The sequence below is a fragment of the Rhinatrema bivittatum genome, chromosome 4, assembly GCF_901001135.1.
Source record: "Rhinatrema bivittatum chromosome 4, aRhiBiv1.1, whole genome shotgun sequence".
Lineage (NCBI taxonomy): Eukaryota > Metazoa > Chordata > Amphibia > Gymnophiona > Rhinatrematidae > Rhinatrema > Rhinatrema bivittatum.
This window is the reverse complement of record NC_042618.1, coordinates 154,821,916-154,849,538: the sequence shown is the minus strand read 5'-3', so window position 1 is coordinate 154,849,538 and position 27,623 is coordinate 154,821,916. Positions and strand designations below refer to the sequence as shown.

The 27,623-nt window shown below is 43.4% G+C and overlaps 1 protein-coding gene across 2 annotated transcripts in view; it reads right to left on the bottom strand.

Moving 5' to 3' along the window:
- The window catches only part of PRKD1 (protein kinase D1), a 558,208-nt gene that overhangs the window by 86,575 nt on the left and 444,010 nt on the right, over nucleotides 1-27,623 (bottom strand). For both annotated transcript variants that reach the window (XM_029599009.1, XM_029599010.1), the window contains exons 7-11: nucleotides 24,153-24,357; nucleotides 22,789-22,912; nucleotides 18,068-18,145; nucleotides 7,680-7,959; nucleotides 2,236-2,288 (exon numbers count right to left, since the gene is read on the bottom strand). In XM_029599009.1, the coding sequence (XP_029454869.1) occupies nucleotides 2,236-2,288; nucleotides 7,680-7,959; nucleotides 18,068-18,145; nucleotides 22,789-22,912; nucleotides 24,153-24,357 (740 nt within the window). The remainder of the gene's footprint in view (nucleotides 1-2,235; nucleotides 2,289-7,679; nucleotides 7,960-18,067; nucleotides 18,146-22,788; nucleotides 22,913-24,152; nucleotides 24,358-27,623) is intronic.

Sequence of the window (27,623 nt, the reverse complement as noted above, 5' to 3'; positions counted from 1 at the left end):
TTAGTTACAGGCACTTGGACTACTTTTCTTATTATTGGAACCTCACTGTCGGGATGCCCTAATTCTAATGCATCATTAGTATCCTTTGAAGATACCTCTCCCTGAACCATGCACTGCTGAGCGACTGTCGGCTTTCTCCTTTGTTCTAGTTTAAAAGCTGCTCTATCTCCTTTTTAAATGTTAGTGCCAGCAGTAGGGTTCCACCCAGGTTAAGGTGGAGCCCATCCCTTCGGAAGAGACTCCCCCTTCCCCAAAAGGTTCCCCAGTTCCTAACAAAACTGAATCCCTCTTCCTTGCACCATCGTCTCATCCATGCATTGAGACTCCGGAGCTCTGCCTGCCTCTGGTGACCTGCGCGTGGAACAGGGAGCATTTCAGAGAATGCTACCCTGGAGGTTCTGGATTTAAGCTTTCTACCTTAGAGACTAAATTTGGCTTCCAGAACCTCCCTCCCAAATTTTCCTATGTCGTTGGTGCCCACATGTACCACGACAGACAGCTCCTCCCCAGCACTGTCTAAAATCCTATCTAGGTGATGCGTGAGATCCGCCACCTTCGCACCAGGTAGGCATGATACCAGGCAATCCTCATGCCCACCAGCCACCCAGCTGTCTACATTCCTAATAATTGAATCACCAACTATGACGGCCGACCTAACCCTTCCCTCCTGGGCAGTAGGCCTTGGGGAGATATCCTCGGTGCGAAAGGACAATGCATCACCTGGAGAGCAGGTCCTTACTACAGGATCCTTTCCTGCTGCACCAGGTTGATGCTCTCCAATCATGAGACCTTCTTCCTCCAAGGCAGCACCAGGGCTGACAGTCTGAAGCTGGAACTTGGCAACTATGTCCCTGAAGGCCTCATCTATATACCTCTCTGTCTGCTTCAGCTCCTCCAGGTCTGCCACTCTAGCCTCCAGAGATCAGACTCGTTCTCTCAGAGCCAGGAGCTCTTTGCATCGCATGCACATGTACAATTTCTCACCGGCGGGTAAAAAATCATACATGTGACATTTGATGCAAAAGACTGGGAAGCCCCCCTCTTGCTGCTGGACTGCTGCCTTCATCTCAAATTTGTTAAGTTCCAACTTAAATTTTAGGTTGCTATGGGAGTAGGATTATGTCTAATTAATGTCCTTTAAATGTATTAGTGAATTCTAGGGATTTGAATCATTTTTTGACAATTTAAAATATTGTCCGATATTTTTTAAATTGTCAAAAATCGTTAAAGAGTGTGATACAATAGAAATTCCCCCGATTTTTTCGTGAAAAATCGCTAATCGGGTTTGTGTCCACTAACGGGAGTTATTTGCGGGGAGGGCGGGAAAACCGGCACCCCAAAACAACTCCTAAACCCACCCCGACCCTTTAAAATAATCCCTTACCTTCCCCCACCTCCCAAACCCCCCAAAAACGTTTCAAAATCACCTGGTGGTCCAGTGGAAGCCCCGGGACCGATTGCCCACTCTCGGGCCGTCGGCTGCCACTAATAAAAATGGCGCCGATGGCCCTTTGCCCTTACCATGTGACAGGGTATCCGTGCTATTGGCCAGCCCCTGTCACATGGTAGGAGCACACCATTTTTAAAGATGGCGCCGGCCATCTGACATCAGGAATTGGGCGGCGTCACCACTGGCAGGAAACGGTATAGAAAGGCGCCCAAGTGACGCACGCACACGCCTAGAAGCAGGGCATCCTCAGGCACCTTCGCGGCGGCGCAGCCCCAGCGGGGATGCCGCCAAACAGGCCGCAAGCCAGGGCTCCGGAGACGGGAGCAGGTCCGGGAACAAGGAGGTAAGGGCCTGGTCGCGGTGCTCGCAGCCAGGACCGCAACACCTCTCTCATGTACAGTATATTCATTAAGGATATCCTGACAATTTGAGCAGATTGATGACCAAGAGGACTGGAGGTTGCCTAATCCTGGGAGACCCTGCCTGTTTTTATTCCATGCTGGTGAGTACACAGCCCATTTCCTTTTCCCTTATCTCTCCGGTTCTGTTTGGTTCTGAACCACTGACAGTCACATGGTCTTTTAGTGAGGACATGCCTGTATGCTAAATTCAGCTTTTTACCAAGATAAATTCATAATTTCTGACACCACTATGGCATTTGGTATTTTATTTTATATAAAATGGTGAAATTTGGCAAATTAAAGTCGCAGCCCAATGAGAGGTTTGGAAGTAAATGCTCATTGCTGAAGGTCCTGCAGAATCACTGCCACCCATTAAACACTTACCACATTCTCCTGAATCTGGCAGTTGGATACAGAAATACTGATGGATACATCTCCTGTAAGAAGAAAGGAAAGAAGGTCAAGAGCACAGTTTTAGCCATAAAGGTGATTTTTGAACACACTGCTAAAAGCTAAGTACTAATCTTAAGCAGTCAGACCACTGTCTTTTATTAAACAATCTTTAAGTGATGTGCTGCTGATGTGCCTGATCTATGATTTTCAGGAAATGCCTGCTTCATTTAGTACTTAATCTTTTCATTTTATAGCCTCCATGCTAGGGTTGACAATTTGCCAATAAAAACCACTGGCAGGCCAGCCTCACCCCCACTTCATCCCTATACAATTCCCACCCCGGATCTTTTTGAATTTTGCAGGAGCCATCCTCAGCCTGACCATAGAGGTGACAGCAGCGCTAGCAGCAAGATCTATGAGACTCTCTCTGTTCCCAGGCCCTTAAACCTGTACCGAAGCCATCAGAAGATGGGGAAAAATGAGGCCTCTGAGCACAGCGTTCAGTGGCTCTATCCCCTGGCCCACGTGCCTACAGAGTTTGTTGTTGCTGCTGCTGTCGCTTCTATGGTTGTACCTATAATGGCCCTTGAACAATAAGAGTAGAGAGGTAAAGTGGGAGTACAGCGGTGTAGCAGGTTTTAGAGGAGAAGCTGGCCTGAGTGGGGGGGGGGGGGGGGGCGTAGAATACTGACGGTTTAAGGATCTTGCCAATTGACAGACTTCCTTCATTAAAACCATCCAGGCTGGCTAAAGACTGGTTAGTTGGCGCCCTAATCCATATAGACTGAGCGAGCTAGAACAAGCGCTGAATTGAAATTCCACAACTTACACATTTATTGAAGCATGAATTTTCAAAGACAAGAATCCTCAAAAGCATATGCCTCAATAAATCTATTAATCAGAAAATCCAGGATTACTGTCAATTAAAATCTTAATATACCTGAAAACCCTATAACACCATTAACCTTTTGGAAACCATCCAAATTAAAAGGACCAAAATCCACTGTGGAAAAACATCATCTAGAAAGGCAGTCTTGTAAAATATCCTGTTCTGGAGTTTGTTGCGTTTTAATTCCTCTCTTACATTTTCCTAAAATGAACATAATATTTTAAAATTAAGGTTACATAGCATAATTAAAGTGCTGTATAGCTCTTTTCTGAATTGTATGATGCCACTCTATGACCAGGATTCTCTGCTGCTCATATACTCGGTAAGTGTAGAAGGGTTTATTTACATACATTCCATACATGTATGTGTTGTGAGCGCGGAGGTGCGGTCGCTTGCTCTAGAGGGATTGTGAGCCTTTGGACCATGGCGCGGCTCAGTGAGGAGCCGAACCCCAAGACACACACCGTGGGATGTAAGAGTGTTCAAGCACGGGCTGGAGCTGAAACAAGGCTGGACCAGGACCGAGACGTGGAACATCGAGGACTGGAACTAGGCAGCTCAGACCTCCACTGGACCTGCACGCACAGGTAAGACCCAGCAATGCAATGCTGGTTTCAAGCGTAGCACTCCGGCCACTCGGTAGCCCTTCCGGACCTGCAGGTTTAGAACGACAAGTGCATGAGGCCAGACGGAGGCTGAGGGCAGTAACAAGATGAGACATGAAACTCAGGAGCTTGGAAGACTCAGACGAAGACTCAAGGAACTTGGAAGACTCATACGAGGATTCAGGCACTAGTACAGGGTGAGTACTGCACTGCAACGCACCCTACACAGCCGCCCATGGTTGATCGCGGACCACGCCGAAAGCAAAGCAGACTCCAGACGAGAAGGTGAAGACTTGCAACTGGAAATATGATGAAGATTCAGGAGAGGCCTGCACTGAGGCATACCCTACACAGCCGCCTGTGGCTGGTCGTGGACTTTGCTGAAGCAGAGCAGGTTCTGGTTTGAGTCTAGGGCATGGACAGAAGCAGGAACAAGGAACTCCGAAGACCGGGAACAAGATTGAAGACTCAAGATTCAAGGATTCAGACCTCGGCATTAAAAGCAAAGGCCTTCCGGAGACTTGCGCTGCAGATGTGAAGACAGGCCTTGTGCCATGAAGCACCCTACACAGACCCCCATGGGTTGGTCACGGACCATGACAGTGGCACGCCAGGAAAGGTGGATGAGCAGGAAACCTGGAAGCAGGACGAAGAGCCGAAGACAGGAACATCAGGACCAGGACTGGAACATCAGGACACCAAAGAGACGACGAAGGAGCTCCAACGAAGAACAGGACCAGGAAACTTCACAGGAGACCAGGAACATCAAACATGAAGACCATCAAGACAGGTGGAGACCACAGAGAACCTTGCATGGTGAAGGAAGCACAGACAACTGTGAGGATCCATGAGAAGGCAGTGAGGAGAACAAGCTGAGCCCTTTTATAGGGCTGGACAAGGCACAGGAAGATGACATCATCCGTTGGGGCTGCGGGGCTTTTCCCGCCACTGGCCCTTTAAATGAAGTGCAGAGGTGCGCACGCGCATGCCTAGAGAAACCCAATGCAGGGGAGAGAAGGCAGCATCAGCGGAGGCAGTGCAAACCGCAAAGAGGAGACATCAGGAGCGGCTCCTTGCTGCAAGGGAGATGAATCAGCGGTGGCCCTCCCTGCCGTGAAGATCGGCAGTGGCACTCCTGCCACACAGAAAACCCGAGCCAACTGGCAGCAGCAGCATCAGGCTGCAGGAGAGGGCCCAGAGGTGTTGGCGGCATCCAGGCCCCATAGGAGTGGCTGACAGCAGGAGCAGCAGTGGCGGCGGAATCTGAGCCACTTCGGGAGCAGGGGCTGGCAATGTCGGGCCAGAGTGGTGTCGGGGAAGGTGAGGGAGCTGCTTGTGGACCTGTCCTGTGGCAGCGAGTGCAACAGCACCCCCTCCTCAAATCCCCCCTCTTTAGCCTCTTTTCTTTGGCTGAAGGCAAGAAGGCATATCTTCTATACCAGCTGGGGAATTTGGGGGTCAAACACAGGATCTCAAGATGCTTGGAAGGAGCTGAAATGAAGAAGCGTTGAAATATACTGAAGACTGTACACAGACACAATAAAACTCAGAAGGCATGACCCATGATTGAACTGAAGGCACAGATGTAATAGTAGCATCTTGAAGTATTAGTCCGGTTTTTAGTTCTTATTTAATCGAGACAGAAGTGAGGAACACATTAACGTCGTCTTCCTGCTATTAGCAATGGTGAAGATAGTAGATTAGGGCATCATTGCTGGATTCTTAGAGGTGAAGGTGGTATACCAGAAAAATGCATAGCCACACCTACAGATTACCCCTTGCTCTTAAGTGGGCATTGGTACTGCAAGTAAATGGTGGAACTAGAAACTGCAATGGATAGTACTCAGGTGAAGACAAGCTGATCTAGGAGAAGCGGTGTTATACCACTTGATAGTAGATATTGTGTGAGCTTACGGTTAACAGGCAGCGTGAAATTCAGGGTTATCAACAGCAGGTTCCTATACTGCAGTAAATTTAAAGGACCTTGGTAATTGATGGATATAGTTGCTCAAATCTACACAGGATATTGTTTCTCTGTGGAAGATCTCCAAGAAATACTTGGTTGATGTAACGTTCCTCAAACTTAAATCAGAAGAGCAGCTTCAAGGTTGGTGTAAGGCTCAGGGAGGCAAAGCTTGGAGACAGCGGAGGATTCCAACTGATGCCTATTGAAACGCTCTTCACTATCATAGATGGATTGTAAGTGCAGCTGATGGCAAAAGATCCTTGCAGGGACAGCTTTTCAAATGGTAAAACAACTTGAGAGGCTGGCAAGTGTTTGGTTCTTCTTGAAGGGCAGTCCTCTTCTCCTGAAATGGATCTCTGGGATTTAAGATTGATAGACAACTTCCAGAAGTACAGGGGAAGCACAGCCCAAGAAGAAGATGGCAGCAACAGCTCTCGATGGATCCATGGGCAACAATGTTGAATCCCAAATAAAGGGAAGACAGAGTTCTCGGATGGACAGTAAAGGATCCCTCTAGAAGGATTTGTAGCAGAAGAACTGTGTAAGCTTACCAGACGAGATAGAAGGTGGCAATTACAGTCCTTTGAAAAGACTCAGCAAAGTCTGTCTGTATTGTATACACACAGATTTTACCACTATGCAAGCTGTTATAAAATATTGTTAAATCACTATTTTTGAAATTGTTTAAGATGTTATCCCCCTTTAACTCAAAGGAGCAGACTCATTTGGAGGAAAGTCACAAATAGTCTCCTAAACAGTGGTATCTGATTAGTTTATGCAACACAGAAGGTCATTTGTGACATCCTCAATACAGTCTAATTTGGTTCAGTGCGCAAGAGTTCATCTATCATTCCGGCTAGCACGGGTGACTCCTATGGATAGTGTCAAGGAATAGCAATGGAGCGTCTTAAAATAATCTATATAAATAAAAATGTTAAATAGTTTGGACAAAATCGCTAGTCTCAGAAACCACTGAACCGATTGCTTTCAAATTTGGACACAACCTTCATTTCGCATACAGGAAGGTTCTTCTGTACTTACATTACAGATATGTCACACCTGTGACAGGTAAAATAGGTTTAAAATTTTTTTCCAGAAAACAGCGACATCTGCTGGATGTAAGCACCATCTGTTACACCTTACACTAACATATGCTACACTAATCATTTCGCCAGTCCAGGTCCACATTTCACTTCCATTTTAACACATTCGCGCACTTTTTTCGCCGGAAGATAACTATTAACTTTACAGAGAAAATACACCCACCACCCTCCTCACGCCCCCCCACACACATGCCAAATTGATTTACTTCCCACAGCCTCCCAACACACACAAAACCACCCTCCTCACACCCCCCACACACATGCCAAATTTATTTACTTCCCAGGCCCTCACAACACACACAAAACCTGACAGAAGTCTGGGAGGCTCCAGCGGGGGGCCAGGACCCGCCCGGGACACATCTCCTGCACTACGGCCGTCGGCTGCTAGCAATCAACATGGCGCCGACGGCCCTTTCCCTTACTATGCCACTCGGGGACACCAATAGAAATAGAAAGACAAAGGCTTTCTGATCTGAACGGTAGGCAGTAGGCGGGGGGAGGTGACAGTGAGGGGAGTGGGAGGTGGGAGGGGGGGAGGTGACAGTGAGGTGAGTGTCAGTGGTGGGAGAATGAGGGGAGAGGTGAGTGTGAGAAGAGAGAGTTGGAGTGGGGACAGGGGAGGGAAGGGGGGAGGGGTGAGTGACCAAGGGGGAGGAGGATGAGTGACTGAGGTAAATGAGCAAGGGGAAGGGGGAGGGAGGGTAAAGAACCTGACTCTGCCACTGCAACGTGTGGCCGGGTACCGCTAGTTTAAAATAAAGATTTGAAATACTCTGAAGTATGCAGAGGATAGACCTTTCCATTTAACTGTTTTTGTTTTCTCGGTGGTTACTATGACTTAGACTGCAGAGGACGCAGGAGGGCAGACTTACTGTGCTGACTGTGGCCTGCTCCAGTGGAGGCTCCTTTGGGATTGACAGGCATAAGGGCGTGCTGTATGGCCATCTCCCACATCCGCGCCACATCCAGGCCCACACCACTGGTGAGAACGTTGTTACCAGGAGGGCTGTTAGAGGGGCTCACCGGGTTTTCCCCTACGTAATAGATTGCATTTGTTGTGGTGATTTCAAAGCAGTGGGGGTTGGCCCCAGGGGGCAGTAAAGTAAACAGTTTTGCTGGCTCCAGGCATAAAATTTCAGAGAGTGGAATTTCCTGGGGAAAAAAAAAAAAATCCAACAATGAAAATAAAACACAAAGAAAAAATGTTTTGTACAAATTTAGCAAAATCATTTTAAAATCAATTTAAAAAAGGGGGAAGTGTAGCAAATATGAACTGAAAGTACTAATGGTTATCAGCAAATTATACCGTGCAGTGGCATGGAGGTCCATATTCAGAGATATTCAGCCAGATAACTCACTAGTTATCTAGCCAGATAACTTAGGAGCAATTCAGGGAGGAGTTATGTTAACCAAATAACTTATTCAGTTAGCTAGATATCTTATCCAGCTAAATCTGGTCGTGCCAAAGAGCTATCCCAAATATAGCTGGATAAAGTAGTCTTGCTAACTTTGATAGCTGGCTACATTCAATAGTGCAGCTGCACTATTGAATATACCTCCAAATTTAGCCCCCATTGTAATGGACTAAGACTATCCCATTATAGAATGCTCTTTATCAATACTTGAAAGATAAAAGGGACAATGCATTCAATTTAATGTACATGTTAAAACCATTTTGTACATGCTAACAATAGTGTGCTGTATAATCAGGGGACATTTTTGAAAACCATTTTTATAGTTTGAGTGTTAGTTTTTTAGCATGCATGCTATTGAAAGGGTACAAACTTTGTACACTCCACAATGTAAATGGTACAATGCTTTTACTGTCTCTAATAAAAGGCTGTTCCACAAATTACCATAAAGTAAAAAGACATGGTTGTGATCATTGCAGTAACAGACTACAAAAGAGCATGGGATAAGCATAGGCAATCCTTAGTTGCAAACAAGTGACTTGGCAGCTCTCTGGCAGGCTTCACTTTCTTCCACCTCTTCCTCTAGCACCTTGGCAAACTTCTGAGATACATGCTTTTGGTTTGTACTTTCCTTTCTTGGAAGTTTTTTCTGCTCTTTCACATATTTTTCTGGGGCCTAGTTACTCTTCCTTTTTTGCCCTCAACAATAGCACACAGCCCCATGTTTCAGGCCTAATTATAAAGAGTTTTGCATCAAGAGACACAGAGCTTTAAGAAAAAGAGAACCACACATACCCTGTTAATTTAATTATTTACATTTTAGACCACTCTCCCAGTAGTAGTTCAAAACAGTTTAGCATGCACAGGCTATTTAACTTTCATACTACTTAAAAACATGATCATGTTATTTAGCCAAAGCATTTTCAGGTTAACATGCATAATAACAGTATGGACTCACTAACAGCTAAAACTTATTACATAGTCCACTAAGTGGCCTTTTTAATATGCATGTTAAATTTTTATCTACTTTAAATGCTGAAATTATTTTGGCATGAGTTTTATTGCATAGATCCCGATATGTAGTGAATTTTCAAAAGCAATATGCGCATTCTGGGGTACATTTTAAAAAACAGCGCGCGCATACTTTTGTTCGCGCAAACGGTGCCCCCGATGAATGAATGGGTGGCAAGGGACAACATGGCATCGATGGCTGAGGCAATACCCCCGAAGGAAGAATGCGGAACGGTGTTTCTCCTCCCGATGAAGAAGTCATCGGAGAGCGCACCGGAGCCATCGGAGACCCGGGAATTACCGGTGGAAGGGCTGTCATGAGCGCCTCCATCCGGGATAGCAGCGGTGCCAGCGCTGCTTGAATCGGGTCGATGACCGGTTCCACTCTCGGTGTCGGTGTCTGTGCCAGAGGGACCTGGAGTCGTTGCATTGCCTTGTCGATGGCCTCCTGGACCAGCTGGTCCAGTTCTTCCCGGAGACCTGGGGCAATCAACTCCGGCTCTGTGATGGAAGAGGGAGGCTGAGGCACAGTTGGAGGGACCACCTTTACAGGCGGAATCACGACTCCCAAACCCCGATCGGGTGAGGGTGGCCTCGATGTCCCGGTCACAGGAGTGGTCGGTGCTGCTCCTGGATGGGGCTTCTTCTATGGTGGCTCGGACGGTGGCGAGGTCGATGATTTCGCTCCCTCGACGGTCCGAGACTTACGATGCCGATGGCGATGCTTCTCCCTACGATCCCCTCGATCCTGAGGGGGAGAAACGGGAGTCGATGGCTGTGAAGACGTCGATGGCGGGCGGTCACCGGACGGTTGTCGATGCTGGTGCGACTTCGACGGTGCCGGTTCCGATGACGTCGATGCGATGGACGGCGTCAGGGTGTGAGCACGGAAAAGAAGTCCCATCTTCTCCATTCTGGCCTTGCGACCTTTCGGTGTCATAAGGGCACATTTGGTGCAAGTCAGAACATCATGCTCATGGCCTAAACACATTACACAGACTCCATGAGGGTCTGTAATAGATATGGTACGAGTACAGTCCGGGCACCGACGAAAACCCGACGCCATGGCCATAGAAAAATTGAGCTGGGGTATGGTTGATGGCCAGTAGGCCGCGAGGGCCAAACTCGACGGTAATCGACGAAAAACAGTGAAAAACTTACCGAAGTACCGCGGCTTGAGAAAAGTTAGAGGAGGGACCCCTGTGGGGTGAAGTAATTTTAATTAAGTCCGTGAGGAAAATTCCTGTCAGGAATCTCTTCAGAGCTCCTAAACCGCGAGGCCACTGCTGCGCGGAAAAAAGAAGAATGAAGGGGGACCCCTGCTGGCTGCAGGGTTGGTGCCATGCTGGGCATGCCCTGTAGGGGCCAGTCAAAGTTCTGGAAACTTTGACAGAAGTTTTCCGTGATTGGGCTCCATACTGATGATGTCACCCATATGTGAGGACTACCATCTTGCTTGTCCTGTGAGAAAATTATTTACCATCATAACGGTTTACAATAGGGCACATATAGCAAAGAAAAATATCGTACTTAACAAGGAGGGTGCCAATAGTATCCAGTAACAAATAAACATTAAGTCCTATTTGGTTTATGACATGGAATTTCATTAATGAAATTCACATGGGAGAGTACATGTGGTTGATTTTCATCATTTCGGATTATTGACTATGATTACCTGTGGGATAAAAATAATTTCCAGGTAGATATCTGGAGATTATGTGCTGGGTGCTCTATGCCTGCCCTTCCTTATTTATTTGCTTAAGCCGTTCTCTTTGTAAAAGGCTTGTTTGAAAAGCCAGGTTTTGAGGTTTGTTTTGAAAAGTTTATAATTTCTCTGGAGTTTTAGATCGAGGGACATAGTGTTCCATAATATGGGACCAGCCAGAGATAGTGCACGTTCCCTAACCTGGGTTAGTCTTGCTGTTTTTACAGATGGAATGGTTAAGAGAGCTTTGTTTGCTGATCTTAAATTTCTATGTGGTATAGAAACATATAGAAACATAGAAACAGAGAAATGACGGCAGAAGACCAATCGGCCCATCCAGTCTGCCCAGCAAGCCTCACACTTCTTTTTTTCTCATACTTATCTGTTTCTCTTGGCTCTTAGTAACCTTTGGTTCTATTTCCCTTTCACCCCCACCATTAATGCAGAGAGCAGTGATGGAGCTGCATCCAAGTGAAATATCAAGCTTGATTAGCAATATCAAGCTTGATTAGCAATAAGCAAGCTACACACATACTTATTTATTTACCCAGACTATGTTATTCAGCCCTTATTGGTTGTTTTTCTTCTCCCCTGCCGTTGTAGCAGAGAGCTATGCTGGATATGCGTGAACTATTAGTTTTACTTCTCCCCTGCCGTTGAAGCGGAGAGCTATGCTGGATATGCGTGAAATATTAGTTTTACTTCTCCCCTGCCGTTGAAGCAGAGAGCTATGCTGGATATGCGTGAAGTATTAGTTTTTCTTCTCCTCTGCTGTTGAAGCAGAGAGCTATGTTGGATATGTATTGAAAGTGAAGTATGCATTGAAAGTCACATTATCTATCAACAAATATTGAATAAGCCTAATAATTGGTAATACCTATAGCTTATGAACTCTTCGTTAATTTTACATACTCTTGCCCACCCCTGTTTTTTTGGGTTTTTTTTAAATATGGAGATGGCAGACCTCCATCCTTCCGCTCCGTGAAGGTGGAACACCAACCACTGGCATCCCGCTCCGTGAATGCCTCTGTGGCTACTGCCGCTCCGTGCAGGGTTTTGTTGCCTCCTCTTTATACACTTCCTCTAGACCTAACTCGAAGTGCTGTGTTCAGCCATTCTGCTTTTTCATCGTAAATCAATTTGTGTATTGTGCAAAGTGTTTTGAACTGAACTCTTTGTTCGATTGGTAGCCAATGCAGTTTGGCTAATGTATCTGTGATGTGATCTTTTTTGCTTTTTCCAGTAAGAATTCTCGCTGCGGAGTTTTATAATATTTGCAGTGGTCTTATCGTAGTGTAAGGTAAACCAAGCAGTAGTGCGTTACAGTAGTCAGTGCTTGCAAATATTAGTGATTGAAGCACATTGCGAAAGTTTGGCAGAGACAGTAATGGTTTTAGCTTTCTGAGTACCATAAGTTTAGCATACCCTTCTTTAACCTTTAGTGATATGTGCTGTTTGAGGTTTAACTCTGTATCAATTATGACACCGAGGTTGCGTACCTTCTCGGCTAAATCAATTTTTTGGTTGCTGTCGAGTATTATTGGAGTTTGCGTAATGTTTATGTTCTTTCTTTCTAGGTGTAAGAATTCAGTTTTATCAATGTTAATTACCAGTTCCATTTGGTTTAGTAGTTGTTTTATTATGTCAAGATACATAATGGCTAAACTTATTGTTTTTTCAATGGTGTCCTCTATTGGTAGGATTAATTGAATGTCATCGGCGTAAATGTAATGTGTGATTCCTAGCCCTGCAAGGGCTAGGAATCACACATTACATAGTGGAAGTACATATATGTTACATTACATAGTGGAAGTAGATATATGTTAAAGAGTGTCGCTGAAAGTGCCGATCCCTGTGGAACGCCTGTTTTTAGGGTTATTTTTCCAGTTAGAGTGTTATTAACTTGTACTTGAAATATTCTGTTGGTTAGAAATGACCTGAACCATGTGATTGTGATACCGTGTATTCATATTTCTTCAAGTCTTTTGATTAGTTTTTCATGATTCACTGTGTCAAATGCTGCTGATAAATGTAATGTTTTCCACTGTCAAATCCTCTTAGTATATTATCTGTTAGTGCAAGTAAAACAGTTTCAGTGCTGTAGTGCTTATGGAAGCCATGTTGTGATGGGTATAGGATATTGTTATTTTCTAAGTGTTCAGATAGTTGTTTTTGAACTGTTTTTTCAATTAATTTTGCAATTAGTGGTAGGTTGGAGACTGGCCTATAGTGTTCGCTAGTGTTAGGGGGTCCATGTTTTTTTTCTTTAATATTGGTTTGATGATTGCTCCTTTTAGTATATCGGGCATGTAACCTTCTTCTAGAGAAGAGTTTATAATATTCGCAAGAGTAGGGGCGGTGTCGGGAAACCTTTTTAGTTCCAATATGGGTAATGCATCTATTTTATGTGGGGCGGGGTTTAGTTGTCTAAGCATGTTCTTGACCTCAAGGTTTGATATCTCATCAAATTTGGACCATTGCGTCATATCTCTTTTACACATTTTAATCTCTTGTTTGGGTGTCCTTGGTATTTTGGTTCGTAGGTTCTCAATTTTGTCACTAAAAAATCGAGTTATTTCATTGCTTCTATTTTCAGGTAAGTTATCTGAGGAATTCGTAGTATCCTTGGTTAGATTATTGACTATTTTGAATAGGGTTCTTCAGATATTCATGTATTTTTCTATCTTTGTGCTAAAGTAACTCTTTTTAGCTTCGAGAATTGATTTTTTGTAGTATGCTAATTTTTTTCTGTATTGAGTCAGGGATTCAGCTGTTTTATTGTTTTTCCAATCTTTTTCTTTTTTCCTAAGTTTTTGTTTCATTTCCTTTATGTGTTCGGTATACCAGGGTTTTTTTTGTTTCGATTCCTTTGTGCATATGGTTTTTTGGAGGTTTATGTTATCCACTAATTTATTTGTCAAGTTGATCCAGGCTGTTGTTGCTGTATTGCTGTCAGGGTAATTAAATGATTTAAGTTCATCTTGTATCTTGTTTTTCAGTATTAAATGGGGGGCGGTATGTAATGACCATAGGTTCCTTTTTTAGTATTTCTGTTGTTTTTGAGAATATTAATGTAGATTGAATAAGGAAGTGATCTGACCATGGGATTTGTGTATAGCTTGTGTTTGTATCTTGAAGGAAGCTGATGTTTATGAAAGTTAGATCAAGAGAGTGTCCGGCTCTGTGTGAGGGTTTATCTGTTATGAGTTTAAATCCTAGTGAATTCATAAAGGGGGTAATTTACCAGACGGATCGCATGCGATACCAAGATGGGGGCGGAGTCTGCCCCGGAAGAGGAGGAGTCGGGGCTTCACCGGGGCCACTCTGCGAAGACACCGTGGACGACGAAAAGGTAAGGGCCTTTTCGCGTCCTATTTCACGCCCAATAGCTACACCTTCTATGGTGGCACTATTGGGTGCGAAACCGGCAGCGATCGCACTGCGGCGGTGTGATCGCTGACGGCTAGCGCAGGACCACCCCCCGTTTCGGGCCTCCGCCCCTCATTACCTAAAGTATCGCAGGCCTGCGATACTTTAGAAAATGAGGCCCAATGTCTATTAGTGTCTGGCAGGTATTGGATAAGGGCATTGAGTCCATGTGAAGATTGAAATCCCCTAGTACGATGGTGGGTTTTGATGTATTTAGGTGAGCTGTGAGAAATTCTATTAATAGGGAGATGTTTAATTCTAATAAGCTGGGTGGGCAGTATAAGAGGCAGATTTGAATATTACTAGTTTCAAAAATGGCGATTTCGCGATTTGTCGGAGGTGTGATGGATTGCCTTTTACATTTGAATTTTTTTGTATAATTAGTAGTAATCTACCACCTCTTCTGTTTATTCTGGGAATTGAAAATATATCGTAATTTTTGTTTGATATTTGTTTTTTTATGACTGTATCAGATTTTTTTTATCCAGGACTCTGTAATTGCCATGAAGTTTGGTTTAATATCAAATAGTCTGTGATTATAGGGAATTTTTTTGAGACTGGGATCAGCTGTGCTACATTTATCTGACCTTGTTTCATTCACCCACAGTGTTTTAAAAGTATCAACACTGAGACAGCTCAAGAACATATCTTATATAGTGGCATGGAAGAGTTTATTGACAAGTTAGCTTAATTCCTCACTTTCAATTATCAAGCTACTGCCCCATATTTTGCTATGGGGTTAAATTGAACTAATGTTCTGCTAAGACGACTGAATTATTACTGAAGAGTTCCATAGTTGTTCAAGAACACTGAGGTAATTGTTTTCTTACTCTGGTGTGATCATTAAGACTGAGGACAGCAATATTTAATTCTTTTCAGTCAACCTAGAGTGAAAGGGAACTTTTGGTGGACGCTCATCTATGTTTCCACATGCCAAACATTGTTGCTGCCAGTGGATGGTCCCATCATGAGTCCATGGATGAGGATTATTGCTTCTATAGCTGAGCTAAAACTAGAGGGGTTTCAAAATGAAGGAAAAACATAGCTATGGCACACAGTCCTAGAAAGAGTCAGTTGTGAATTAGCTGGTAGGCCAAAGGAAATGGGATAAACCTTCAGGACAAAAAAATGTCCATCCTCATTGTAATAGGGCAGTCTGTGTTTTAAGACAAGGGATAAGCAGTGGTGATTTTCGGCCAGGTCAAGCTAGGTCATTTGTGGACACTTCTCACTGTAAGAATAAACATTGAATACTGACAGATAACAAAAATTCTATTTTATTAGTAAGATATCTTATGGAGCAATGCTGAGTAAGATAAATGCAAAACTCAAAAGCTCTTCGGTTGACAAACCTGCACATCCATGAGTTAGTTTCTTTGTAAGCATGACATTTTTCAATTGGTTAGTACTATTATTTTATCTCATATATGCTAACAATATTGCATTCTTGAAAGTCATAAGGAGGTCCATATTCAAAAGCATTTAGCCGACTAACACACAAGTTAGCCAGCTAAATAAATATTTGGGAACACATCCAGCTAAATCCTTGCTGATTAATAAGTTAGGTGACTAGAATTTAGCTGGATAAACTGGGGGTGTTCCAGAAGCATACCTGGGAGGAGTTGAGTTAGCCAGCTAACTCCAGTATTCAGAGTTAGCCGGATGAATTAGCTGGCTAAGTCTGGTTGGGCCAAAGAACTGCCCTAAAGTTAGCCAGCTAACTTTAAAATAGACGGCTATATTCAATAGTGCGGCTACACTATTGAATGTACCTCCAAAGTTAGCCGGATAAGTTTATATGGCTAACTTTGCTATTCGGACTGTGTCTGAATGTGGACCTCAAGATTTCTTGTAGGTTGAGCCCAGAAGGCAGAAGCGAAACTTAATGCTGAGCTTTGACATACTTCGGCATTCCTACAGTCTTGGCTATTTCTACAAATCTGATTAGTTCAATCTTATTATGCTGCTATTATCTTTCTGCTTCTTCATGGTCACCAACTGGACTGTCTCCACAGAGAACCCTTGAAGCACTCTTACACAATGACCAGGAAACTCTTGTCACCAACCTGGAACCTGACCACTGGTGATAGGGATCCTCCGGTCTGTGAGCTGCGTCTAGCCCTTTGCTTAATTTCATCTGGCCCGTAGCAAGACCCCTGGAACCACTGGAACCAGCTAATCATGACAGGAACTCCTGCTCTGCTCCCACCACTGCTCTAACACTCCCTCAAACAGCTGCTTCCACCATGCTCTCTCTGGCACCCCTGGTCAGAGCAAGAACATTTACTTTTCATTACCACTGTTCTACCTCACATGCTTTGCCTGTACCAGTACTCCTGTGGGTCTTTGTGACTGCAGCACCTCTTCTGCCTCCAACCCTTCACCAGTGGCGAACAGCTGTTTTTGCTCCTCACAGAACAGCTGATCAGGAGCAGGTGTGTTTGCAAGGTGTTTTTGTTTTTTAAACTGTCCTGGGCTAAAAATAAACATTTACCTGAATAATGCCCTGAACCATGGGGCTCCTGCTCTTAAAAGGGAAACAACCTCCCAACAAGTATGTTAAAAATCCCTCTTTTTTTTTTTTTACTGGTTTGCAAAAAAAACAGAGATGAGGATAGTCTATGGGGAAGAGATAATGGTGATGGAAGGGAGAGGAAGAGAGCAACTAAGGATCGTTTGGAGGGCATAGAACTGTGAGGATGGACTGCAGAAAGTGCTAAGAATGGGGATGGAGAGGATGGGACAATCTCACACCTCCTAATACTTGTGTTTTTACTGCCTTCACTTTCAAACCCCATCCACACTCCTGCAAATGCAACCCATTAAAGGGCCGGTGCCATACAGTGCACTCAGCTGAGCGCACTGTATAACTCGCACTCGGACACGGGTTGAATAGGCGCTAATCAATCCCCCCTGGGTCTATCGGCGTCAGTTTTCAAGACTCGGCCATCCGCCGGTCAGGAAAATCGACGCCAATAAACTCGGCATGGGTTTTTGTGACTCGGCCGTCCACTGGTAAGGAAAACAGATGCTGGGTCTATCGGTGTCGGTTTTCGTGACTCGGCCATCCGCCAGTCAGGAAAACTGACGCCGGGTTTTCCTTGCCGGCGGACGGCCGAGTCACGAAAACCAATTGGGTTCTCGTTAGCAAGGAAGCCTCCTTGCTAACATGACCCCTAATTTATATTAAAATATTAACGCGCCCCAGGCACCCCTTGGGGGTGCCTGGGGCGCGTTAAGAAAGCAGACGCTGACTGTTCAGTGCCCGCTTTCTACGCTAATTTATTGCATCGGCCCCTAAGTGGCTAATGACTGCTAATTTGGCCCTTCATCTACAAAAGATACCCCACCCATGTTTTAATGTAACAAGTTAATTTGCAGCATAATAAAAGTAATCTACTTTTGCATTTCTAGTTATATTTGTATAATCATTAAAGTTTTTACATTATCTTATTTTCTTCTTAAATGAGATTTAGAAAATTAGAATGCCTGCAGATGCTTAAATGTTTGCATTATATCCCTTCTACTCAATTCTTGCTACAGAAGACACTAGTGGTGCATTAGACATTAGTAGCATTGAGGGCCTGAAAACATGTCTGCCTCCATAAGCCGATTGCTTTGGTCACACTTGACACTCCATTCACATGTAGGCAAGCTGGGAAAGGTTAGGAAGAAATGGGGGAAGGGAGCTGGGCCCCATTACCTTGTAATACTTGCTTCCAGTGTCATTCTGAAAAAGTGTAATACATTTACTGTCCAGCCTCCAGTAATGTCTTTTCCTCTGGAACAAATGGATGCAAAATAATTAGAAATGAAACGACCAGAAATGCACAAAACTAAACATTTTGGCATATTATGCTACTTTTGGCATGAGGCTCCCCCCTTTGCAAAAAAACTTCACAAAAGTTGGATTTGCAATAGTAAACTTTGGTACATAGCTTACTACATGTGAAGGTATATTTAAATCCCACATTAATGAGATGTTTCAATGCAAAATCATGCAAAACAATTCATTAAGATGTGAATTTGTGAACGATGGCATGCAAAAAAGCTTTTTTTCGCAAAAAAAAAGAGATAGCTACACCTCAATGAGATATCATCATGTTTGCGGATGGCCCAGCGTCGCTGTGATTTGCGTGCACCATCATGCAATGTTAAAGGGGCCAAATGGCCATCTGACGACCACCGCCCAACCCTAATTCCTTCCACAGGCTGTAAATGTAGAAAAAAATGATGTATTTTTTAAAATCTCCATCCCCTTACCCTTAAAATGAGTGAAAGGTCCAATCTGGAGCCTTACTACCCCTCTACCCCATCCCCTGCCATAGATGGGGTAGCCTTCTGGGGACAGGAGCAAGTCCCACTTGCTCCTGATATGCTGGCACCATACTGGAAAATGTATGGAGTAAATGCGTGAACAGGGTCAGTTGGCACTATTTTCCAAAATGGGAGTTGGTGGGGAAGGCTTCTGCCCCCAGAAAATAACTTCATCTATAAGATAATCATTGTTGGGGGAGCAGGGAAAGTGGGGAGGCAGATTGTAGCTTTCACTCATTTTGGGGGCAAATGACACTTTTTTACATGTATGGTCTAAAAGGGGATCGGAGTCAAAGATGGGGGGGGGTCACTTGGACTACCAGGGAGTATTGGAAAAATGGGGGCTGGGAGAGGGGTTTCAGACAGGTCACATGCCACTTTAACATCACAGCAGTCCCAATAATCCTGGGCCACCATCACATGTTGTCACAACTGGGAACTTGCAAAATTCCTGGCCAGGGCAACACACTAAACATTTCTCGCAAAAGTTTGCTATGCATACAAATGAGCTCAGAGCTTATTTGCATCCTTAGGAAACTTCTGCAGAAATAAGTCAATAACCCATGGAAAAATTTGTGGGTTAGTACATTGACCTCTATAGTAGGGCCCTTTCTTTTCTTTGAAAGAATGGGAAAAATGGGATTAATATTTTTTTTTAACCTTTTACAAGATGTTACATGTCCCTATAATTAAAAAAAAAATAAAAAATTTAAAAATAAAAACAGAACCACTGCCACCCTGTGACTTAACCTCTAAAATGAATCCTCTCTCTTATATAGAAATTGGGATTCTGTTTTCTGCTGTGTGTCCTGGCCGCATGGGTGCTGCGACTGGGCCTGCTCACCTGGCGTTACCTTCCACAAGTGCAGTTTGCCTGCTGCTGCGAACCCCCGGTGTCCCCATCACTCATCGTGACCCTCGGCGTTTCCATCCCTGCAGGCCTCACAGCGGAGCTCCCGTCAGGGCTCCGCATCTTCAGCCGGCTCGGCCCCGCCCCTAGGCACTCGAGCACGCGTGGCCGACCTCTCCACTCTTAAAGGGAGCAGCGTGGGAAAACCCCAGGAGGCGCACGCTGACATCACTGAGGCTCCATATATAAGGCAGGGCTCAAACTCCTGATCCCTGTCTTGGCAATCGGGTTGACACCATTGGTGTGATAGTTTGCCTCTGTTCCAGCGTCTCCTGTTCCTGTGTCCTTCCCAAGTAGTACCTATCCAGACTGACTTCTTGTTACTGACCTCTGCCTGCCTTGTCCTTCCCAAGTAGTACCTATCTAGACTGACTTCTTGGTACTGACCTCTGCCTGCCTGACCATTCTCTTGCCTGCCACCTGGAACCGATCACAGCCTGCCTGACCATTCTCTTGCCTGCCGCCTGGAACTGACCACTGCCTGCCTGACCACTCTACTGTCTGCCACCTGGAACCGACCCTCGCTTGTTTCGACTATGCACTGACTGATTCTGTTATTGACCCCTGCTTTGGCTGACCTCTCTTGGACTGATACTCTGGCTCTGACCCTTGCGCTTCACTTGGACACTCTCTTCTGGCCCCCGGTGACCACTGGACCAACGTACTTGGATAACAACCGCAGTCTACATGTAGCTAGACCTGCAGGCGCTGCCTGTCTCATCTGGAGAACCTCTCTGAATTATTGCCTTCCCGAGGTCTCCGAAGCTTCCGGTTCAGGTCTAGCTCACCCACTCTGCATCAGCCGTGCACCCTTGCTCGTGGTGGGCACACCACCTAAGTCCAGGCATTCCGGGTACCCAAGGGCTCAACCTGTGGAAACCCAGCCTGTTATAGGTGAAGCTCCAGCTAGCCTGTCTCCTTGTGTGCTCCGCCTCCTGGTGGCAGGCGCTCTCTGGGTCCGACCAGAGGGCTGTACCAATCCTGTAGCAGGCCAAGGGTCCACCTCCAGTGCAACATTTTCTATTAGGAGCTCATAATAAAATAGAACTCTTGTTATATAATCTACCTTTTGGAGTTTATGAATTTTATCCCATGTTTTCCCTTTTTAATGTTTTTTTTTTGTTTTTTTTTTACTGAAATCCTTTAAGAGTTGGCTATCTTCTCATGATAATAATGAGGACCATATTCAAAAGCATTTAGCCCGCTAACTCAGAAGTTAGCCAACTAAATGAATATTTAGGCACTTATCCGGATAAATTCTAGCCAGCTAATAAGATAACTAGCTAGAATTTAGCTGGCTATCAGAGTCATTCATCAAATCGCATTAGGGCATCAGGGCCCTAGTGCCTGCAAAAACGCAATAATGCCCACAATAAAACACGCATCGCAAGATGCATATGCAAATTTTAAAACTTTAGTCAAAAGGGAGGAGTTTATGAAAATGAGGGGTGTTTAACGTTGTATGCAATAGCATAATACATATTATCGCACGTTTTAATGCCGAAAATAACGACACCTTTTTTCCTGGCGTTATGCTGTGCGATATGTCTGAACTGGGATTTGTGATACTTATCACAAATCCCCAAATCCTGTTTTGGGGAGGGGAGGGGGAGAGGGGGGGAGAGGGGAGGGGAGGGGAGGAGAGAGAGAGAGAGAGACAGAGAGGTGGGCTAGGGTTTGGGGATGGACTCTATCACAGGGTACCATCAAGCTAGGCTCAGATAACTCAGTATAAAATTTTCATCTTTGTGAGACTTTCCTCACTCCAAATGATGTCAAATCTTCGCTGAGGTGTACTGTGCTTTTTGTATGTCTCACTCTATATGAAAAACTGGCCGCTAAACACTAAACCACCACCAGCACCTTGCCTCGAGCTATTAGACGCCCCTCCTATAGGCCTATAAATAGTTGCACACTGTGAGGACCTCCCCAGATGCTCTCTCTCTCTCTCCCCAGCCTAGAAATGGCCGAAATGCAATTTAAAAAATTCATTGTGAATTGCATTACGGCCATATCGCACAGCTTAACGCCAGGAAAAAAGGAGTAGTTATTCTTGGTGTTAAAACCATGCGATATTGCCCCTCATTTTCATATATCCCACCCAAACTTCTTCCTAATCCCGCCTCTTCCCAAAATCTGCATTCGCACCTTGCGCTAGAGTTATTATCGCATGTGTTATGTTAACACATGCGTTAATGTCATAATGCATTTTGATGAATGACCCTGTAAATTTGCTCGCTGGATTGTGAATATGGACTTCAGCATTTTTACAGTCAAGACCCCTCCTTTATTATGCAGCAATTTCCCAAAGAACTGTGGGATCTACTTTACAGTGTGCCTCTATGGGGAAAAGCAAAACCTTGCCACAATTAAATGAATAGTTTACCGTCCCCCCCCCCCCCCCAATATTGTGGGGATAAAGTCATAAAAGGTCAGGATGTGAGACTGGGAGGACCCTGGGTATAAATCATAGCGAATAATGAATGAAAGTTTGAGAGCTGGGAGGTCAAGTTTTAGGGGCAAATCACAGGGAGTGCTAGATGTTAATGTGTGGGGTCACCGAGCGTGCTGGAAGCTTTATATGGGGGTTAGGGACCTCTTTGTTAGAAGCTTTGCTTTCCTAGTGAGAGTGGGATGGGTTCAAGCTACTGATGATACACTTATATTTTGATTGTTATATATATTTTTTATTGATGATTTATGTGTTTATGATGCTTTTTATATTTTGTTGTAAACAGCTTTGGGGGGAATTTTGTTCAAGGAATGCAGTATATAAATGTAACATAGCACAATATAGCATTGTGGAGTTATCAAAGTGTTCTGAAGACAGTTATGTGTGGGGCATGGGCTCTGTTTGTTCATCATAAACTAACTTCCAGTATCTACTTGATCAACTGAACAAAAGATCAAAAAGGTAACAATTTTATGGACATTTACCAACCTGCCCGTTCAGACTAAAGGCTAAATAAATGTACAAGGAAATAAACCTCCACATATATCTAGGAAGTTACTTGGTACATCATCTACTTAGACGAGTCATTCTTTCATTGCAATTCCTGGGTTTCTGGTTTAGCTGTTCTCAAAAAAAATTGTGCCCTTTTGCCTGTATGCTTCATTGGAAGGGCTTCTGTTCTCCTGAATTATTGCTGTGCCTGTTGTACAAGAGGTGATGTGCGCCAGGCCAGCATTTCCCTTACCAGCGTATCTTTGCTTGTATAGTGGACCATCCAACTCTCTTTCATCACACTGCTGCTCTTCCTCTTTATGTGCTTCACAGACTGCACCACTCTCATGAGAGGAATATTGTTGCTTGCCGATGGACTGAAATAACAATAATAATAAAGTTAGTATTTAAAAATGTCATTTACAAATCAAAGCAGCAGGGCAGATGGATTACTCGAAGTATCAGTGTGCTTATTCCGCTACACATGTTTCCTATTTTGGTCTTATTAATACATTTCCTTGTTCTGGTTCCAAGAGTTTTCATATATTTGTGGGGACAATACAAGATGTGCACCTTTTAAGTATACACTTCTTAATCTTTAAAATCTCCTTCCCCGATTCAATTCTTCTCTGTGAAGTTATATTTGTTTTTTACAGGTATTATAGTGTGATCCCTGCATGGGAATTTGGTGGATAACCAAAGCAGCACCTCGATTTAGATTTAGGATTGGCCAAACAGGAGCAGCTTCAAATACTAATATCTCCTCAGAAATGAAAGACAGATTATAATGACAAAGAAAAGTCTTAAGAGATTGTTTGTTAAATTACCAACTAAATTATCTAAAAAATGTTTTATGAGATTATACATTCAGTTTTATGCTGTCATCTCTAAGTACGAATGTAAAATTATGTCACACAAATTTTTAAGTAACTTATTACTATACTTGGTATCATAGTATTTGTTTTTTTTTACAGTATAACTGTATAGCTGAAGATCTAAAAAAAAAAGTTTTCCTTTCAACTACTCTATAATATATCCCAAAAGCAAAAGGCCTGGATTCCCTGCAGATTCTTCTTTACATTGGACATTATATAAATTTGCAAAGATATTGTTGTATATAAGCTTTCAACATGACATACTGTAGGAACTTTCTTCAGATGTCAGAACAAGAGCCAAGAAGTATTGCATATTTTCTCCATAATCTGTGTAATCAGGAAGAAGTTCTCACAAACATCTCAAAATATCTCCTCTCATTTCTGTATAAACTTTAGATTGTCACAGACCCAATGCAAATCCTGGCTTTTTAAGAACGTCCGTGGAATAAGGGTAACCTACATCGAGTGGCAATTACAACCCTAAATACCTTGCTGGGTAGACTAGATGAACCATTTTGGTCTTTATCTGCCATCATTTACTATGTTACTGTATTGCATGCCAGAAGCTTTTGCAAAAGGAGGGAAGAGAATAGAATTAGAATACAAAATTTGAGGCAACATAAAAAGATCATCATAAATGTTCTTCTGAGACTTGACTCTTTGTTGAAGTGTCTGCCCAAATGACCTAGGATAAGCCCCACTACTGCTGAGTGAACGCTGTCACACTTCACATCCTGCTAACCTTATCATTCTGTTTGAATCGTCATGGTCTGCATCTTGGTCCTGCATGTCCCATTTGTCACTGTGGCATCCTGTCATTGAAGTGTCTGAGCCGTGGGTCAGAGCCTCCTCCATGTCATCTATCAGCCCACTGTTCCTCTCGCTGTCATTGTCATCACTCCCCTCCTCCATGACAACATCGGACTCAGCACCAGGGCTCAGTAAATCTGCAATATGGGTTGTCCGCATCATTAATCAGTATTAAAATATGTAAAAATATGACATTAACCAAGTGCAACCATCTGGTGTTTAGTGACTGTGAAGCCACTCTTTCAAATCTTGAGAACTGTCACCATCAAATCTTTTCTGTTGAAATGCAAAAAATGATAATCATTGCAAAGCGAATCAAACTGAGAACTGAAGATCGTCCTGCAGCAATAGTTTAAAACATGATTTTCATTTTTATCTGAGTTTGTTTCCACCAAGCTGAATGGGCAAAGAAAGACATTTACAGCGAATGACATTCAATGGCAATACATGAGGGATTTTTGTTTGGATGCATTTAAGTATGTAACCTAACCAAAGAGATAAAAGGGCCCCATTAACTACTGTTAATACACAGCTCTTTGGCACAGAGAACAGTGAGCAAGTGGCTTTACATGCATCTATAATCATTAATCAGGGGCTACAGTAATAACCATCAATCCTAGGTCACAAGCAGAGCAGCAAAGCATGCATATAAGTTTGGCAAAGCATTCACTTTTTTTTGTTTGTATTTGTTAAATGAAAGCTGACTGATCAGTCCTTCCGTTCATGGAATAAAGGGGCGTATACGCACGCTCAACTGGCACATCTCCAGCAGCCTTGCTCAGCAAGTACTGCAGCGCTCAGCTCAATATCCCCATGCTACTACTCATTCTCTGTCCTTGCAGTTTGCCAGTGTTGGCAGGTAACTCTCACTGTGTCTGGATTTTGGCAACTTTGGCATCCTCTTTTCTGAATGAAATGTCTGAGCTGATGAAGGCTGTCCAGTTTTATGTGCTTCAATGCCCTGCCAGGTCAGTGACTGTGGCATGAGGCTTCTCTGAGAAATGCACTGAAAGGACACACTTTCCTTCATTGTCCCATGAAATTTTATCAGAATTAGAAGTAGTATAAAAAAAACAAAACAAAAAACAGATTTTTTTCTGTGCTTTACTGATATATATATTTTTTTTATCTCCCATTTTCCCTTTATACTCTCTTCTCCCCAAAACACACATATACACCAGGCAGCATGCCTGGGACACAGATTTGCCTTCATCAGCTGGGAGAGATGAAGGGAACTCTGCTCGGAATGTTGCTTTTTCGACTGGCAGGGGTCACCTCAGCAGCAGCATTCATCTTCCCTGGGATTTAATGTGTCACCTCCATGGCATGCCTGTCCCTAGACTTACAGTTGAAATCTTCTGTACTGTAGCACTTTAGCCTGATCTATGATGATTTATTTTCAAATGGCACAATTGTATTTTACTGATTTAATATCTATTCGTTATTGTAAGGTAGAGTTTGGAAATAAAATTGCAGTTTCTGACAATGATCACAAACTCTACCTGCCTCCGCCAACCTATCTGGCAGTACCCTGACAGTGGATGGGTTTTACTATAATAATCGGAAATCATTACTTTTTCAAAGAGGTCCATATTTAAAGGGGATTTTCCGGCTAACTTTTGAGTTAGCTGTACAAACCCTAATGCTTAAATACCACATCTGGCCCCTTTAAAAAGATAAATGTTATCATTATCTGGATAAAATGAATCATGAGAAATTGGAGGCATTCCAGGGGCAGAGTTAGTTGGGTAATTCATCTACTAAGTTAACTCCGATATTTAGAGACAGTTTAGATGTGCCTCGCAGCAGATTTAAAGATGTTTGGGTATATGTACTCAGAAAATTTTTATTGTAACTGACCTTAGCCAAGTAAATAAATAAATAGATTTATTTATTTATTATATTAAAAATATAGCCAATTAAGTGACAGAAAAAAAAATCTAGCAGGACTGCTTGGATAATTCCCCAAACTCTAACAAACTGAAACTAACTGAAGAAGTGATCAAACCTCACCCTCTTTCAAAAAAGAGATTTAAAAAATGTTGCAGCCGTCCTGGCGATATCCAGCATGGCTTTCAGAGTATATTATCTTATGCTACCAAACATAGTCAAAACATGCTAAAAACTACTGGAGTGCTATGACTGTACTGTGATCTTGGCAGCGTGGGAAATTTTTTTTGGGAGGGCAATGTGGGAAAAAAGGGTTCACGTTGGGATTGTGGGGGCAGGGAGTGGGTGTGCATGATGAGGGGGCCTGGAGGCTCAAAAGATTTGCAGAATTTAGGGGGAGAGGTGGGCAGGGTGGCTCCTCAGGTCAATAGGCCCGCAATATTTTTTTTATTTTCCGCAACATTTTTTAAATCATTTCTTGGGAAGGGTATTCCTAAATAGTGGGCAGGGCCAGGTAGGGAGAAGGAAGTTAGAAGCTTTCGTAGCTAGGCCCCTAACCTATAGGGTCATTCATCAAGCTGCATTAGGGCCTATTAAATAAATGGGGTCCAACGCTCAACAGACACGCGATAATTATCGTGTTGCCCATTAGCATTTAAATAAAATAATGAGAATGCAAAACCAGAAAAATTATGCAATTGAGGGACTTCTACTGCATTTTGTGGAAAAATATCACATAAAAACTCCAGATTTAACGTGGGATAGAACACCACCTTATTGATTCGTGGTAGGTCAGAAAAAAATTATCATTGTGCTACAACAGCCATTAACGCAGATTGCGGATAATATCATGCACAATAAAAAGAGGCCTTCTCTCGGACACACCTACATAGCTCTGGTGGGCCAATAAAAACATCATTTGATTAAGAGAGGTGATCAGATCAGTGACTGAGTTCTGTGTTTAAAGGGGTTCGGAGCTGAGCAGGTGGGGGGTAGTATTATGAAAGGGGGTGATGCATTTATGGTATGATATATGGTATAGGTGGGAGGAAATACAGGGTACTGATATATGTGCTGTAAATAACATGGAGTAGGCGGGTGGTAATAAGGTGGCAATGATGAACATGCTGTATGAACTGTGGAGTAAATGAGTAGTTACATGGAGGTAGCGAGATACTTGTAATATTTTGCTGTGTTTTATATTTTATTGTTTTTAATGTATGTCCATTGCTTTGGAAATTGTTATCGTAAAAATTGGAAGGCGATTAATACATTTTTATAAATAAAATAAATAACCACACCAGAGCCAGAGCCTCTGGTGGAGTATCCTGGCTCATAGCAGGGCTGCTGAATTGTTTCGAATCTAGATTGAAAAAGTGACATTGTTGCCATCTGACTTTAATTTGCAGTTTCATACCATTTGAAATTTGGAGCTTTCATCAGTTTGCTGGAAAGAAAAGTGAATGATAAAATGAAAAAAATTACAAAAAAAAATATATAAAGCAAAACGGAC